General features: G+C 36.3%; 1 protein-coding gene across 2 annotated transcripts in view; it reads right to left on the bottom strand.

Moving 5' to 3' along the window:
* Nucleotides 1-14,167, bottom strand: part of SLC6A1 (solute carrier family 6 member 1) — a 546,898-nt gene extending 532,731 nt beyond the window's left edge. The window contains exons 1-6 of one of the 2 annotated variants that reach the window (XM_044078045.1): nucleotides 13,415-14,167; nucleotides 11,458-11,861; nucleotides 10,254-10,385; nucleotides 9,781-9,881; nucleotides 9,470-9,579; nucleotides 9,239-9,371 (exon numbers count right to left, since the gene is read on the bottom strand). In XM_044078045.1, coding sequence (XP_043933980.1) covers nucleotides 9,239-9,371; nucleotides 9,470-9,579; nucleotides 9,781-9,881; nucleotides 10,254-10,385; nucleotides 11,458-11,695 — 714 coding nt within the window. In that variant the 5' untranslated portion in view covers nucleotides 11,696-11,861; nucleotides 13,415-14,167. Of the gene's footprint in view, nucleotides 1-9,238; nucleotides 9,372-9,469; nucleotides 9,580-9,780; nucleotides 9,882-10,253; nucleotides 10,386-11,457; nucleotides 11,862-13,299; nucleotides 13,394-13,414 lie in introns of those variants that run through there. The other variant, XM_044078046.1, reaches the window with a different exon arrangement.
* Nucleotides 14,168-14,402: the final 235 nt, after the last annotated feature.

Genomic DNA, 14,402 nt, shown 5'->3' with positions numbered 1-14,402 from the left:
CCAGTGTTTGTGCTAAGCTGATCTGCATGCAGAGACAGTTAGCAGTGCCCTGTATAGATGCAAATGCTTTTAAGTTAAAATTTCCTTTAGAATAACTATCTCTGCAGCCTTCCATATTCCCCCTGCTGCTCTTGGAGCCTCTGAGGTGCCCACAGAACTGCATCGCCTTGTTGGATAGCTGCAGTTCACATTGAGTACAGCATCCATTCAACTTCTGTGTGGTATCATCCCAGTCAAGTTAAATCTACCCACTCTTATCCCTTGTTAAATCCATAGTAAAGAACCTGAAACCATGAATGGGCACTTTCCTGCTATTGCTGGTGCCAGACTGGTGGACATGGGCATCCTGAGGCAATGGACAACCACTTAATCCTGAAACAAACACACACAGTATGTGAGAGATGTAGTTACGCTATGAAAAATTGTGACAACTGACAAATCAAATGACAAACAAGTTGTCAGTACATACACACATCATTTCCCTCACTAAATAAGGTCTCAACATATAAACCCACATATGTGGTGGTACTAACAAGTAACCTACCAAAACCTCAGAGGTCTCACGTACACTGCCCATAGAAACCACATGCATACAGAACCAAGTCAGCACCAACTAATACACATAAAACTACACATTGCAGAGTCTCCACAAGCAAGCCCCTAAGGTGAAACACCACACATTCAAACAGCTTGGCCATACAAGACTCCATAGTGAGAAACATGGACACCCCTCTCACCTGGTTGGAGAAAGACAGGATTATAGTCAGTTGCCTGTCAGAGGCCAAAATTCACCAGGTCACACAGGCACTCATGTCACTCAACCACAAGTACCAGTATGATGTAGTCGTAGCACATGTGGGTGTGAGTGACCTGAGATGTACCTCTCTGAACTATATGAAGAGAGACATGATGGACCTCTCTGAATACATGTCACAGGTAGGTATGAGCCTTACATTGAACAGCATTCCATCCTCACCAAGAATGATAGCACAATACAAACAGAAAATGATTGACTTCAGTAATTGGCTTAGCTACTGGTGCTATTCCAAGGAGATTCAGTATCTGTCAGCCTGGAATGACATAATTGGCAGACCATGCTGCTATGCCAGAGATGGTCTGCACCTGTTCCCGCTATGTTTTCTAATACTGGCTAAGGCATTAGCCACCCTCATAGTACCTTTCTTAGGCAGTGTCAAACCAACAGACCTACCAAAGTAATACATTTTTCTAATGCCATGTTGAAGGTACTACTGCTCAATGCCAGAAGTCTTAACAAGAAACTGCACTCCCTGGAGGCTCTCCTCATCCTGGAGAATGCTGACATCTGTGAAGTTACAGAGACATGGTTCAAGGCTGCGGAAAGCACCCTGGCATGTGCAAAGCTACTATGCCTATCACACATTTAGACCACCTTCTTAAAGGAAAAAATGAAAGGAGGAGGCGTTTCCATTTACAAAAGGAAACAAGCACACCTCGAGATTGATTATGCAGGATGACTCACTTGAGCTACTCCATGTCCAGCTGACCAGGGGCAATATCCCCCACCATATCATTGCTAGCTACAGGTTCCCATCCATGAACCAAGAAAACCACTCCGTAGACCTAAAGCTGCTAAAGTCACTTACCATTCAGCCCAGCACACTACTCACAGGTGATTTTAACTACTCCTTCATAAAATGGGAAACACACAGGGCCACTAACATCCGGGCTTAGAGACTCCTGGATTTTATCAAAGCAAATGCTCTGGAACAGCTAGTTTGCACTTTTACTAGGGGATTAAATATCCTTGGCATACTACTCCCAAACGTGAGGGAGCATTGTTCTCCCCCAAGTGTAATGCCCTCATTGGTAAGATGGAATCATAAATCAGTCTCCTTTGAAATAAATATAATAGTAGAACCACTATCAAACCCTAAAACCCTAAAGAATTTTTGAAGGCAAATTACCCTTTATTACATGAAAGCATACATCATTTTTTAAAGCTCCCCTAACCCTGAATATGTGGAAGTCTATGCAAAAGTATACACAAATGTCAGCATCTGCCATGGGACCAGAACTGCCTCTTTCTGCATTTCATACAGGGTTACGTGCATTGGTAGAATATTAAAGAAAAACTGCAAATTCGTTTTTGACTAATCCTTTTGTTATTTCAACCATTAGAACTCTCTGGTTATCTTTCTTCTATATCACTCTCATTTCTGTTTGCAAGTCCTGCTATTTTAAGACCTTGTGTCTCTCACTATGTAAGACACTGTAGTTATTAGGTGTAGCAGTTTTAATGCTCAGTGCTATCTTTGTCTTTTTTTTCTTTTTTGACTGTTTGCAATGGGTGACCTTATGTTAATGATCAGTGTTACCTTTGTCTTTTTTTTCTTTTTTGACTGTTTCCAATGGGTGATCCTATGTACTATAGACTTCATCATTGCAAATGTTGCTCTGTGGTCATGTTTCTAATGCTTTTCAGCTACTTCTAGATTCTTTATATGCAGTGTTTGTACAATCTTCTGTCCAACAGTCTTGCCACATTATTGTACCTTTTAGTCTATAGACCTTCAGTAATTGGCTTAGCTACTAGTGTCATTCCAAGGAGATCCAGTATTTTTCAGCCTGGAATGACATAATTGACAGACCATGTCGCTATACCATATAGAGATATCTATCTGTTTCATGTTTTGTTTTACACAACCTGCATTTGTTTGTTTGTTTACCCAACTTTTCAGTTTACTTTCTAAACCAAAGTGTATATAGTTGACTACTTTAGGCCACCATCATTAGCCTTTCATCTTTTGCTTTCTGTTCACCTTAACTTAACCACTTTAGTGTCAAGTCCTGCTTGACATGAAGTTATTCCAGAAGACCTCTATACTTACCACTATATCTGTGGCCTTTCCAGATTTCCTACCTTCAATACTGGTCTTTTTCTTTATATATATATTTTATGGCACTTTCATTTGCTGTCTTATTCTTACATACTTCAGGTTTGCTATCCATTCCAGCTTTACTCTGATTGCTTTATGTAACCCTAGCAAAGATGTCATCTTAGGCTGCTTCACTTTATGCTTTAGAACTTTCACTATGTTTGGACCTGATGATTTTCGCAAATATGTATGCCACCCCATGACTGCAGTTCCATACATGTAGTCAATTTTGAGGATGCCCACTCATCTTTCAAAGTAAGGGATGGATATATAATCTTGGTATGCACCATTTTTATTTCATTTGATAAGCACAAAACATTTTTCTTGCTTACTTATCAGACTTATTCAATCGTTTGTGAAGCCAGTAAATCACATCAAACATATAAGTTAAAACAGAAAGTGCAAATTCATGTATAGCTTGGACTTTATTCCTAGGTGTCAAAGCTGTTCTTAATATTCTGCAGTATCCCTTACTATACTTTGTCCTCATTTGTTGATGTTTTATTGCTGATCCTTCATCTATTCCCAAATAGTTATACAATCCCTCCCCTAAAGTTCCTTTGTATTAAATACTTGTCCCATGTTGATATTTTCTGGGTGCTGTAGCTTTCCTTTTATAAATATTGTTTTATACATTTATCAAGACCAAATGACATTTTCATATTATCTGATTAAAATGTTTAACCATTTGCAATTGTACTTTCAAATCCTCATCTGATGAAATATACAGTTTTAAATCATCCACAAAAAGTGGAAGAGATGCCTTTAAACCAGGGTAATTTCTAGAAGTTAAACTGTAACCATAGCCTAATCTGTTATATAAACAGCTTAATGGGTTAAGGTCAAAACAAAACAGCAACAGTGACAAATAATCCCTCCAGAATACCCCCATTTGAGGTTTTTCTTTCTGTCATATCTTAGCTGCAAAATAGTTTGCCACTATTTTATATTTACTGCAAAGTACTTGATCAAAGTAAGGCATGTCTTATACATCCGAAAGCTTCCCATTATCCATGAATGTGGGATGTTGTCAAATGTATTTAGTAATCTATCCATTATATACTAAAATTCATCCCCTTCTACAGCTCCATGTTATGACTCCATTTCAGAACAATGATTCTTTGTTGCATAAGAATTTTTTTGTATTTTCTGTTTGTTCTATTAATATGATTGAATTTTTCCTAGATAATTATAAATTTTATCTGCACTAATTCCAGTATATAATGTACATATTCTTGGAAGGCAGGTCATTGGCTATGGTTCTTAGGATGGCTTGCAGGTTGACTCTAAAGAATAAGTATTATTTTTCCTCCTGTTGATCAGGTTGGTGTCTTCCGGTGATGTGCATATTGGTAATTTTTACTCAGTATCAAATCTTTATATAGAGGTGCTAATAAATTTAGACAGACGTTATGTACTCATCTGGGCCCAATGTTGTCCAATTTTCCCTGGTTGCTGCTTCTGGCTGCTATTTCATCCTTTTTCACATCATCTACATTAGAACTCATTACTGTTTATTTTAATTCTTATATCCACTCCGCATTTTTTTATATATTTTTTCTTTGTGGAGTTTCTATTCCTTTTGCTCTGTTTCTCACTTCTCCATCAAATCTTTTTTGGATCATCAATGAATTGTTTATTTTGTCTTTACTTTATATTTATCTGCATACCTTCTAAGTTGTTATGCTTGCGCTAATATTTTTAGTTTATTGTTGGACATTGAATATAATATATCCTAGTCTGTTTTAACACTGCCTGCTGTTTTTACCATATCTATCTGTATAAGTATTTTTGATGATCTGTAGCCTTTTCTGTATTCTTCTAAGAGTGATGCATCTTGTCTTAGTTGCTTTACAGTTTTCACTATTTGATGTGTCCATGGGGGTATTCTGCTTGTTTACTTCCTTTCCTTTGTTACTCTACATGTTTGTGGTAACTATTCATTATTAGTTTGCTAATAATCTGCTGTATAAGTGAAACACTGTTAACCAAGCTGCTGAGATTTATAGTACTGTACAGAAACTTCATTAATAGCTAATAAATATGTGCAGGGTAAGAGTTACTTGTATCCTTACTGACATTTTGGAACTCAAAGTGCTGAGTGCTGAAAAGCAGAAAAAAAAGACTGAAAACAAAGGAAAAGAGCAAATCTTGAAAATCACCCTTCTCCTTTCAACTTCTTTTTGTAGGCAGAAAGGCCCCAACACCCCCCCACAACCCCTGAACTTATATATACCCACTCCGAGATTGACATACCTCAGATTAAAGGGGATATTCTGAGAAATGGCATCTTGGACTTGGTACATACAAGTCCAATCTTTCAGCCATTCAGTTTCCATATTTCTAGACTTTCTCTAGTGAGTCTCAACGTTTCAAATGGTTACCGAATTATTTCCATATAACCCATACTCAGTATCACTAATAATTTTAAGATTCATAAGTAGGAGGCTTTAGGCAAGTGAACATGTGAAACACCCATGGAATAAAGGACGTGGAGACTGGAAAGTTACTTTGTTACTGACTTCTAAATCTAGTAAGACAACTCCAAGGAACCTGGTGAAACTTAAATATTTGAATAAAATTATCAACCAACATTTATGGGAGTTGAAGATTATGGTTTTAATGAAAGACGTTTCCACAATGGCTGGAAGAGAAAATAAACACAATGTATGAGGTATAAAAATAGATAAGCATATAATATTTACTCCTCATAACACATGAATATGAAACTAATGCATGCAATTTCATGAATAATACCTTGTTTGTTATTTTTAAAACAGTCATGTCATTTTCTTTTTCAGCCTAAGATTTTCTTGACATTTTGTTAAAATCTAAGAAACAATGATGAGAAAGTAAAGGGCTGCAATATAAATGTGAGTAAATACAGTTAATTTCTGAAGCAGTGAATGAAATTGTAAGTCTGGCACTGTACCTAAAGTTATTTTAGTGGTGATAACAGGACAGACTGTTGATTCATTTTGTTGTTATGTATGAACATGATTTCTGAATTTCCACAATTATCTTCCTCAAATATTTTCCTACTTGGAACAAGAGAAATAACTTACTGAAATTTGAAATATGGGTATATTTGGGAAAAGTCTGTGACTTGGAAAAAGAAAAGTAAGCATCTTGAGCAAACAAAGAAAAAATGTGTAGTAAGACGTTAAACTTAAGAACTTGTGTAGAAGATTAGGGTAGACCATCATGATAACTGATAATGCAGAAACTTACAAATAATGATTATGTTCAGGAAACTAAAGTTAAAGAGCAAAACAATATTATGACGAAAGCTGACTGGCTCATTTTGCTGTGCATATGGAGTTATGGCTAGTTGAAAAAAGGCATCACATATGCTTAAAGTCTTTAATAGGATCATGCAGATATCTCAATGTCACTGATTGCATGGAATAACATTACTAGAAAATGATGTTCATTTGTGAACAGGCATTAAATACTACATTGATATAACTTCAAAGTTGCAGTTTCTCAAAACTAAGTTTGTGCAGCATCAGAGTTGTTCAGCATCAGAGTTAGTGTTTTTAAAACTTTTGACTCACAATGCAGTAAGCCTGCATTGTACTTGTCCCCGGATTTTTTAATTCAGCGTTACTGCCCACTGGTGTTCTGCTTTAATGATATTGACTGCATTAATTGTGTACTTTATTTACAAATATGACCTTGTTTTTGAAGGCAGGAGGGCATTGATGAAAATATGAAATTGAATAATAAAAAAATGATGATAAAACTTACTACTGATGGAGACAACATGTAACTTTTGAAAACTGGAACACGTATTCCGTAGCCACAGTAGACTGCCATAACTTCAATAAAGCCCTATACTTTGTGAATCAGGCAGCTGAAGGAGGAACACAAGTTCTCATGTTTGTAGTAGACTTATTGCATAACTGCACAGATAGGAGAGTGGAAATATTGATAATTTTCAAAGGGCCTGAGAGTTGAAGTATCTTATTATGCAACATGACTGAATCGTACATTTTATAAAAGGTGAGTGCCACTTAAATTTGTATAAGACACAGCAGAGAAAGGTATTACAGATTCTGTGTGTGTGTGTGTGTGTGTGTGTGTGTGTTTGCGTGTGTGTATATGTATGTATATATATATATATATATATATATATATATATATATATATATATATATATTCTGCAAGGAATTATCAGCTAAGCTAGAGTTTTCACTGTGTGATACCTTAAACTTCCTGTAATGGAGACTGATGGGATCTATGCAAATGATCCCTGATGGACACTACGTGATACCTTAAACTTCCTTTAATGGAGACCCATGGAATATATAAATTATCCCATAAGGACATCAAGAATTTGGATATATGCAAATGATACCTGAAGGACACTGTGTGATACCTTAAACTTCTTGTAATGGAGACCCATGTGATATATACAAATGATCCCTTAAGGGCATCAAGGACTTCAGCTACATGGCTTCTGAATGCCCATGATTTTTTTTTTACTTTTTTAAGTCATTATGGCTACATTCAAGTCAATAAAGCCCAACCCTACTAGCTGGAAACATGCACGTTTCTGCTTTTTTACTGATCTTGTCAGCATAGTGTAATGGGATAGTTTGGCTATACTTTAGAAACACAGGGTCTTTAAATCCAGTTGATGCTCATAAAAGTTTAGGTGTCTGCAAAATATCCCAACTTACATCCCAAGCAAAGGGTAAAACGATCATAAAGACAAACCTTTCAGTAACAACTGCAAGAAAAACTCAGCCAAGCTACACTTTTCACTGTGTGATACCTTAAAACCTCCTGTAATGGAGGACCACTGGATTTATGCAAATAACCCCAATGGGATATTTTGCTGGCACCTTTATTTTTTATGAGCTTCTGTGTTTCTAAAGTATATAGCCAAACTATTTATTATGTTGTGCTGATGAGGTCAATAAAAAGGCTGAAACACGCATGTTAACAGCTAGTGAGGTCTGGCTTTATTGGCCTGAATATGACCATAAAAAAAAAAAAAAAAACGTAAAAAATGTAATGGGTATTCAGAAGCCATATAGCTGAAACACTTCAATGTCCTTAAGGGATCATTTGCATATATCCCATGACCTATACCAAGTAATCACCAAAACTCAAAGTAATGAAACTATGAAACTTTAGTTTTATAGATTTGGTGAGATAAAAAGTTGGATAAACACACATGACAAAAGCTGGATAAAAACAGAATGTTCTTGTATATCATTGTAAGGAATAGAAAAAAATATATGCTTTCAGAGGAATATAGCTTGAAAACACAAACACAATGGATACAGTCTAAATAAATAAAGACAATAAAGTAATTAAGTGATAAGATCCAAAGTCATGGGTTTAATGGCATAAGGTGTGCCACCATGGATTTTGAGGAATGCTTAAATGAAGGCAATTGTGTGTGTATGCAATTTTACTATGTCAGATCTTAGAGGTAAAGACAGCTTGTGCTGGAAAAGATGAGAACAGTCAAGACAGTAGCTTTAAAGAAATTTCTATTTACAAAAAAAAAAGTCTTTAGCAACCTTTTCACTTGTGAGACTTGATCGTGGAATAGAAACAGATATATCAACTCATAAAGGGAACATTCAGAAAAGAAGACTAAAAATCACTGCTTTATCAATTTTGAACAATGTGATAATTTGTATACAAATAAATGAAAATTGCATGGACTATGATCATCTATTCAGCTGTCAATACTCTTCTAAAAGATATATTACATTCAGAACCCTCAATAATTGCTTTTCATTGGTTCTGTTAATCCTAAAAACAAAGGCTGCATCAATTGTCATTTTCTTGTGTGTCATTTCGCTGTGATGTTGCTTACACAGTCACCCATGATCTTTTTGATTCTAATTGTAAACGCATTTGAAATACCAACAACGCTAGTAATACTACAAGAAGGGAATAATAAAATAGTGGCAAAAGAATTATAAAAGCACTTTGGTAGAAAAATAATGAATAAGCGCGTTTTTCAACTATAATGCAGACTTTGATGAAATCCGATTGTTGAAGATGAAATTCATTTAATAAATAATGAATTTAAAAAGACCTTTCATCTTATTAAATGACAAAGTTATAAAGAAGTCCTGGTGCAGTGCAGCAATTGACACCTATTATTTTTGGAACACTGTTACTCACAAGACGACTGAACGTGTGTGTGTGTGTGTGTGTGTGTGTGTGTGTGTGTGTGTGTGCGCGCGCGCGCGTGTGGCACGTTTGCGTTCGTGCGCATGTAGGTGTGCGTCACACAAAGCACCTAATGCAGTTCATTGAATTCTGTACGTCTAAAAATACATGCACTGTACCTTTCCGGTCCAACCAACGCCTTTCCATATGCAGAAGTATACAAGCACCCAGGCAATTCCTAATGTAATAGCTAGAGGCCAACGAATCTGACCCGGTTTTTCTAGTCCATCAGTCATTTGATGCATGTTGCGTCTATAGACGGGAAAACGAAGAATAGATGTTACCGTAAAATCTCATATGCTTTCACTCCTGGTAAAATATCGACAAACAGAAAAATAAAGTGCTCTTACTCCCAAAATTCAACAACCGCACTCGTCATATTTGTGGTATTTGCGATGCTGTAGTTTGAAAAACATCTTTCTGTATTCCACAAGTTGCCACAGTTCCTCCAGGGCAGGTCCTGTTTGGAAAATATATTAATGAAAATGTTTATATACAGCTCCCTTAAGCAAATATTTATTATATGATGTGTACCATTATTTATTCTACGATGTGTAGCAGAGGCTTAACTATGCTTGTTGACATGTATGGCTACTGAATAATCAAAAAAAAAAAAGTTAAACGAAAACACTAACTTGAAAGAGTAAGCTTATCTACTTACACTGCCAAACGAGTTGTACAGGTAATAAATTGCCCAGGCTATAATTACAATGTAATATATATTCAGCCAAAAAGACAGCATAGCAGCAGCCAGGCCCACACCTAGAAGTGGATTTAAATAGGTCATATTAATTTAAAAGCAACTTTATTGTTCATTTACATACTTGCTGACAGAATGAAAATAAGTTAAAGTAGCACACGAATGGATGTATTTGTTGACAACTTAAATTATAACTTGACAACTAGACTTAAGAAACCACAATCGTAAACCATTGAAATTACATAAGTGCTATTATTTCACTCTCTGCTTTGCTACAAATGTAAACTTTTCAATATTTCCATTAACTAATGTAGTTCAAGCCATTAAAATTAATGAATACTAAATGTACACCTCAGCTGATCCTTCTTTTGGAAAGTAATTTACAGTAGTCGTTATATTACTATGTAGAACATGTTCTTTATTTCAGAATATACCTTTGAACATAGGGGCCAGCTTCCATACACCTAGGCCCCCGATTGAGGTATACTGTCCAAGCGCACATTCCAGAATAAACAAGGGGACGCCAGCGAAAATAAGAGTTAGAAAATATGGAATCAAAAAAGCACCTATATAAATAAAAGGAAAATATAGAACAAGTCACAGTTCATAGAGAAGAGCACTTCCTTAGCTATGTACACTTTTTTTTATTTTGTTTACCTATATCTGTCACATTCAGCATAAGAATCTTATGAAGATATCTCTATTGTAAGACTTTTTTTTACTTTAACTAGTATTATTATTGCCATACAAACAGCTAAATAAATTGGTTTTATAACGCCACACGTTACTCAATTCATTTATACTAGTAAACGTTACGAACAATTCTGACTGGAGTAAAAGACTAAGTTATTGAATATGGGTTACTTAGTAAATGGAATTTCATCAACAAATATGGGACATTCCGTAAATTGGATGCATTACACCCAAAGAAGCACGCAGATACAAACACACAGATGGACAATGACACGTACGCAATCATACAGAAAACTTAAATTCGGCTTAGTGATGCGTTCAAATTGCTGAACAGTCCAATACGTATTATTTGCAGTAAACTGGTGGGTGCAAAATCTTTCAATTTTACTAGATTTTCGGGAGAACAGACAATTATCAACATCACCTATGAGAAAGATTTATTTCATGTATTTTCATTGACTCTACCAGCATAAGTAAAATAATAACTAAACAGGTTTCAACATTGTACTAGCACAGTAAAGCTCTTCATTAATTACAAATGGGGCTCAATAAAATCAGTGCCGAATGGTAGTACAGCAGTAAACTGGTGGGTCAAGCTGAAAAAGAAGATACGTATACAATCCATGCATTTTTCCAAACTTATTTTGAAAGCAAATCATATGTTGTCTTAAAAAGTAAAACAATTTAAGAGTGGCACTCCCAACACACACACACACACACACACACACTTTCAGGTAGATGAAAAATGACACTTTGGCTGTGTTGGCATACATCAATGGGGTATTGGGAAAATGAATATCCATTGCTTAACTTTGCAATACACAGAAGGCCGGCAACTTTTATTTCACCAGTGAATGTAATAATTGGAGACTCTGTCTTATAAATATGTTGTTTGCACTTCTCTATCGAAGCGATGTTATTGCTATACGCATATCAAATCCTTACCTCCACCGTTTTTACCACATAGATAAGGAAACCTCCACACATTTCCCAGACCGATGGCATACCCGACACAGGACAGCAGGAAATCGAATCTGCCTTTCCACGTCTCTCTATCAGGAATTGCACTTTTATTTTTCTTAACCTTTACTACCAACGTTTTTGGCTTATCGTTTGTGGTTGGTATATCGCTGAGCTCAGTGGATATCTGCCCGTCTGAGACTTTGGCTCCATTCGTCGCCATATCTCTGGATTTAAGTACAGAGTGTTTGGCAAGCGGACGGAGGATTTCAGCACCAGTCCACGTGGACAGCAGCTTCGCGGCTTTATGGTTCCTGGACACGTTAGAACAAATTTTCCTTAGACTGATAGCTCTTTACTGATCCAGACACTTTTCAAACAAATCAACTCTGTGTGGAAAGAAATACAAATATCAGTAATATGCAAACATTATTATTATTATATACAGCTGGCTAAATGCTCGTATTGGTAGACCACTGTATTATGCAGTGCTCCCGATAAAACTTAATAGCATTGCCTATGACTTTCTGTTCACCCCAATTAGTTTCTAATTTAAACCTGTATATCGTCCCTGCACTGATTACAAAGGGGATGGGCCCATCCTTCATTTGCTTAATAATTGATTAAACCGAGCCAGGAAAGAGGAACACACTACAATTATTGAAGTTCTAATCTGTGCCATAACCAGATGCAAGTGTTTTGCTTCAGTTTCTTCTCCTCGTTATTGCTCTTTTCTGAAGGACCCCCCCCCCAAAAAAAAAATAATAAAAGGGTGAAATGGGCTCACAGTCACAGCCAAAAGGTGTTTGCATGGAGTTGAAATAAAGGACACTGCTCTTCGTCTATTTGCTCTCCCCAAGTATGGAGTTTGTGCCAGCATTTCAAATACACCGTTCAAAACTCTGTAACTCTGTTTATAAGCAATATTTTTAGTTTCTTGTATTCATCTTATAATGTTCAGTGAAGGATACTCGCCAGGTTCACATGCAATAACATACTCATACAGAATGTAGTCAATATCCTTTCTAACGCTAGGCAGCTGCAATACAAGGGCTTCACCATAAGTCACGTTCTTTCTATACAAAGCTTCGAATTAATAGATTTCTGACATTACCTTTAAGACCAGCAACTGCCACAATTTAAACAAAATGTTTGACACGGTAATAAAGACACCCGTATGAATCCTGTTAATTACAACAGGTTTAGCTACTAAGTTACTTTCCTACACATTTCTGCTTGAATACTCAGCAAATTAATTGCAAATAAAAACAGTAAGCACCCTGTCAAGGCACTATGTTTCTACATGTTTCAAATGTCTATTGATTTGACAATTACGTTACTGAACATCGTAACTACACTGAATTAAGAGAGCAAGCAAAATGAATACTACTTCAGACTTCACTAACAAAGAGTGACAGTCACAGAATCATCTTGGCACACATAATTCGTTTAGACTTCTAATTTAAAATACCCGTAAAGCCTTGTGTTTTAGAAACTATGCTGTTGTCCTATTTATATGCCGTCAGGATTAGGGAAATATCAAACTCGGTAACAAAAGGCACAGCGAGACCATCCATATAAAACGGGGTTTATTACATCAAGCTTTCGAGTTGAAACTCTTTTTCAAAAATGAAATATCAAACTGAAATATTGGAACTCGAGAGCTCATCGTTTTAAACATTCTTTGTCCTCAATGAACTATCATTTTGCTTGTGTCGAGAAGGGCTACCCATACTCTGCATCACAAATTCTTCAGATGAAACGATATAAATAACTACATTAAAAAGAATAAGGAATTTCAGTGGAGTTGTATTGTAAATAACTCACAAAATAACTGCCGTGAATCACTGCATCAATAGTTAACATCCCTGAACGCTCAATAAGAAGTAAATGCGATTGAAACTTTGCCTAATGCGAGATATAGAGAATTCTAATTACTTACAGTTAAATCAATTAAACTACAAGTTTCACAACGGAAGAAAAAATAGATTATGTGATTCCAAAGAAGCCTTCAGACATCAGTATTCCTGTTGGAGGAGGAAAGATTCAGCAAAACCCTGTCCAAAAGCTTATTATGCCGTGCCGTTGTAAAAGGAACTTGAGCACTGAATCCGTCAAAGCGGAGCTGTCCAGAGAACACTTGTACTGAAATAATCACAGCACTGCCAAGAGCTATTTCGCCAAGAGCCACGGTGTAATACCATCAGACTGTAACGCTGTATGTAACACCAATCCAGTGGTACAAGTCTCGTCTACATTGCGCCAATGTCATCTGAAAGTCAACCCTCCCCATGTGCAACAGCAATCACTACTGAGATCGCAGCTTGTTTTAGCCTGAATCATTTTTATTTGCTTTTATACAATGCTATTTTGCAAGTTATGCGTTTCTCTCGATCCAGAGTAACTGATGTAGATGGATGTCAGTGGGTGTTTTACAAAGTTGTGCATTTGACCAACCAGGATTGTAGAGTTTGAATGTACACTGTTTATAAAAATGAAAGCCACTCGATTCTTCGAGGAATGAGGTGCTCATATTTTACTTGGTATTTTATAAACAACCTGTAACAATGCAAAATATTCAATTTCGAGGGAGTAAAGAATAAGGGTACCCTGACAAGTAACCAGTTCACATAAATATAAATGCATCACGCATCATTCTTTAGTTTAAAGTAGTCGAGAGTCCAATACGTCATAAAATCATTCAGGTGGTTGAAAAAACTGAGAATCAAAACTTAAAGTATGTCTGATTTTATTTGCGTGTATGGCATGGAGGCGGGGGTTTGCTTGATGAGTGGGTAAGGAAGGACAGACCCTAAAGGTACCATCCACTAAATCATACTTGGTTAACAAGTCACAAATGTGCTGTCTCTATATTTCGGCTCCAGGGGACTGTCGACCTTAATTCTAACCAATGGGGATGATGATTTTGA

This window comes from Protopterus annectens, chromosome 7.part0, assembly GCF_019279795.1.
Source record: "Protopterus annectens isolate FY-2018-M chromosome 7.part0, PAN1.0, whole genome shotgun sequence".
In the NCBI taxonomy this organism is placed as follows: domain Eukaryota; kingdom Metazoa; phylum Chordata; order Ceratodontiformes; family Protopteridae; genus Protopterus; species Protopterus annectens.
The sequence above is the reverse complement of the archived record's forward strand: the minus strand, read 5'-3'. Positions and strand labels throughout refer to the sequence as shown.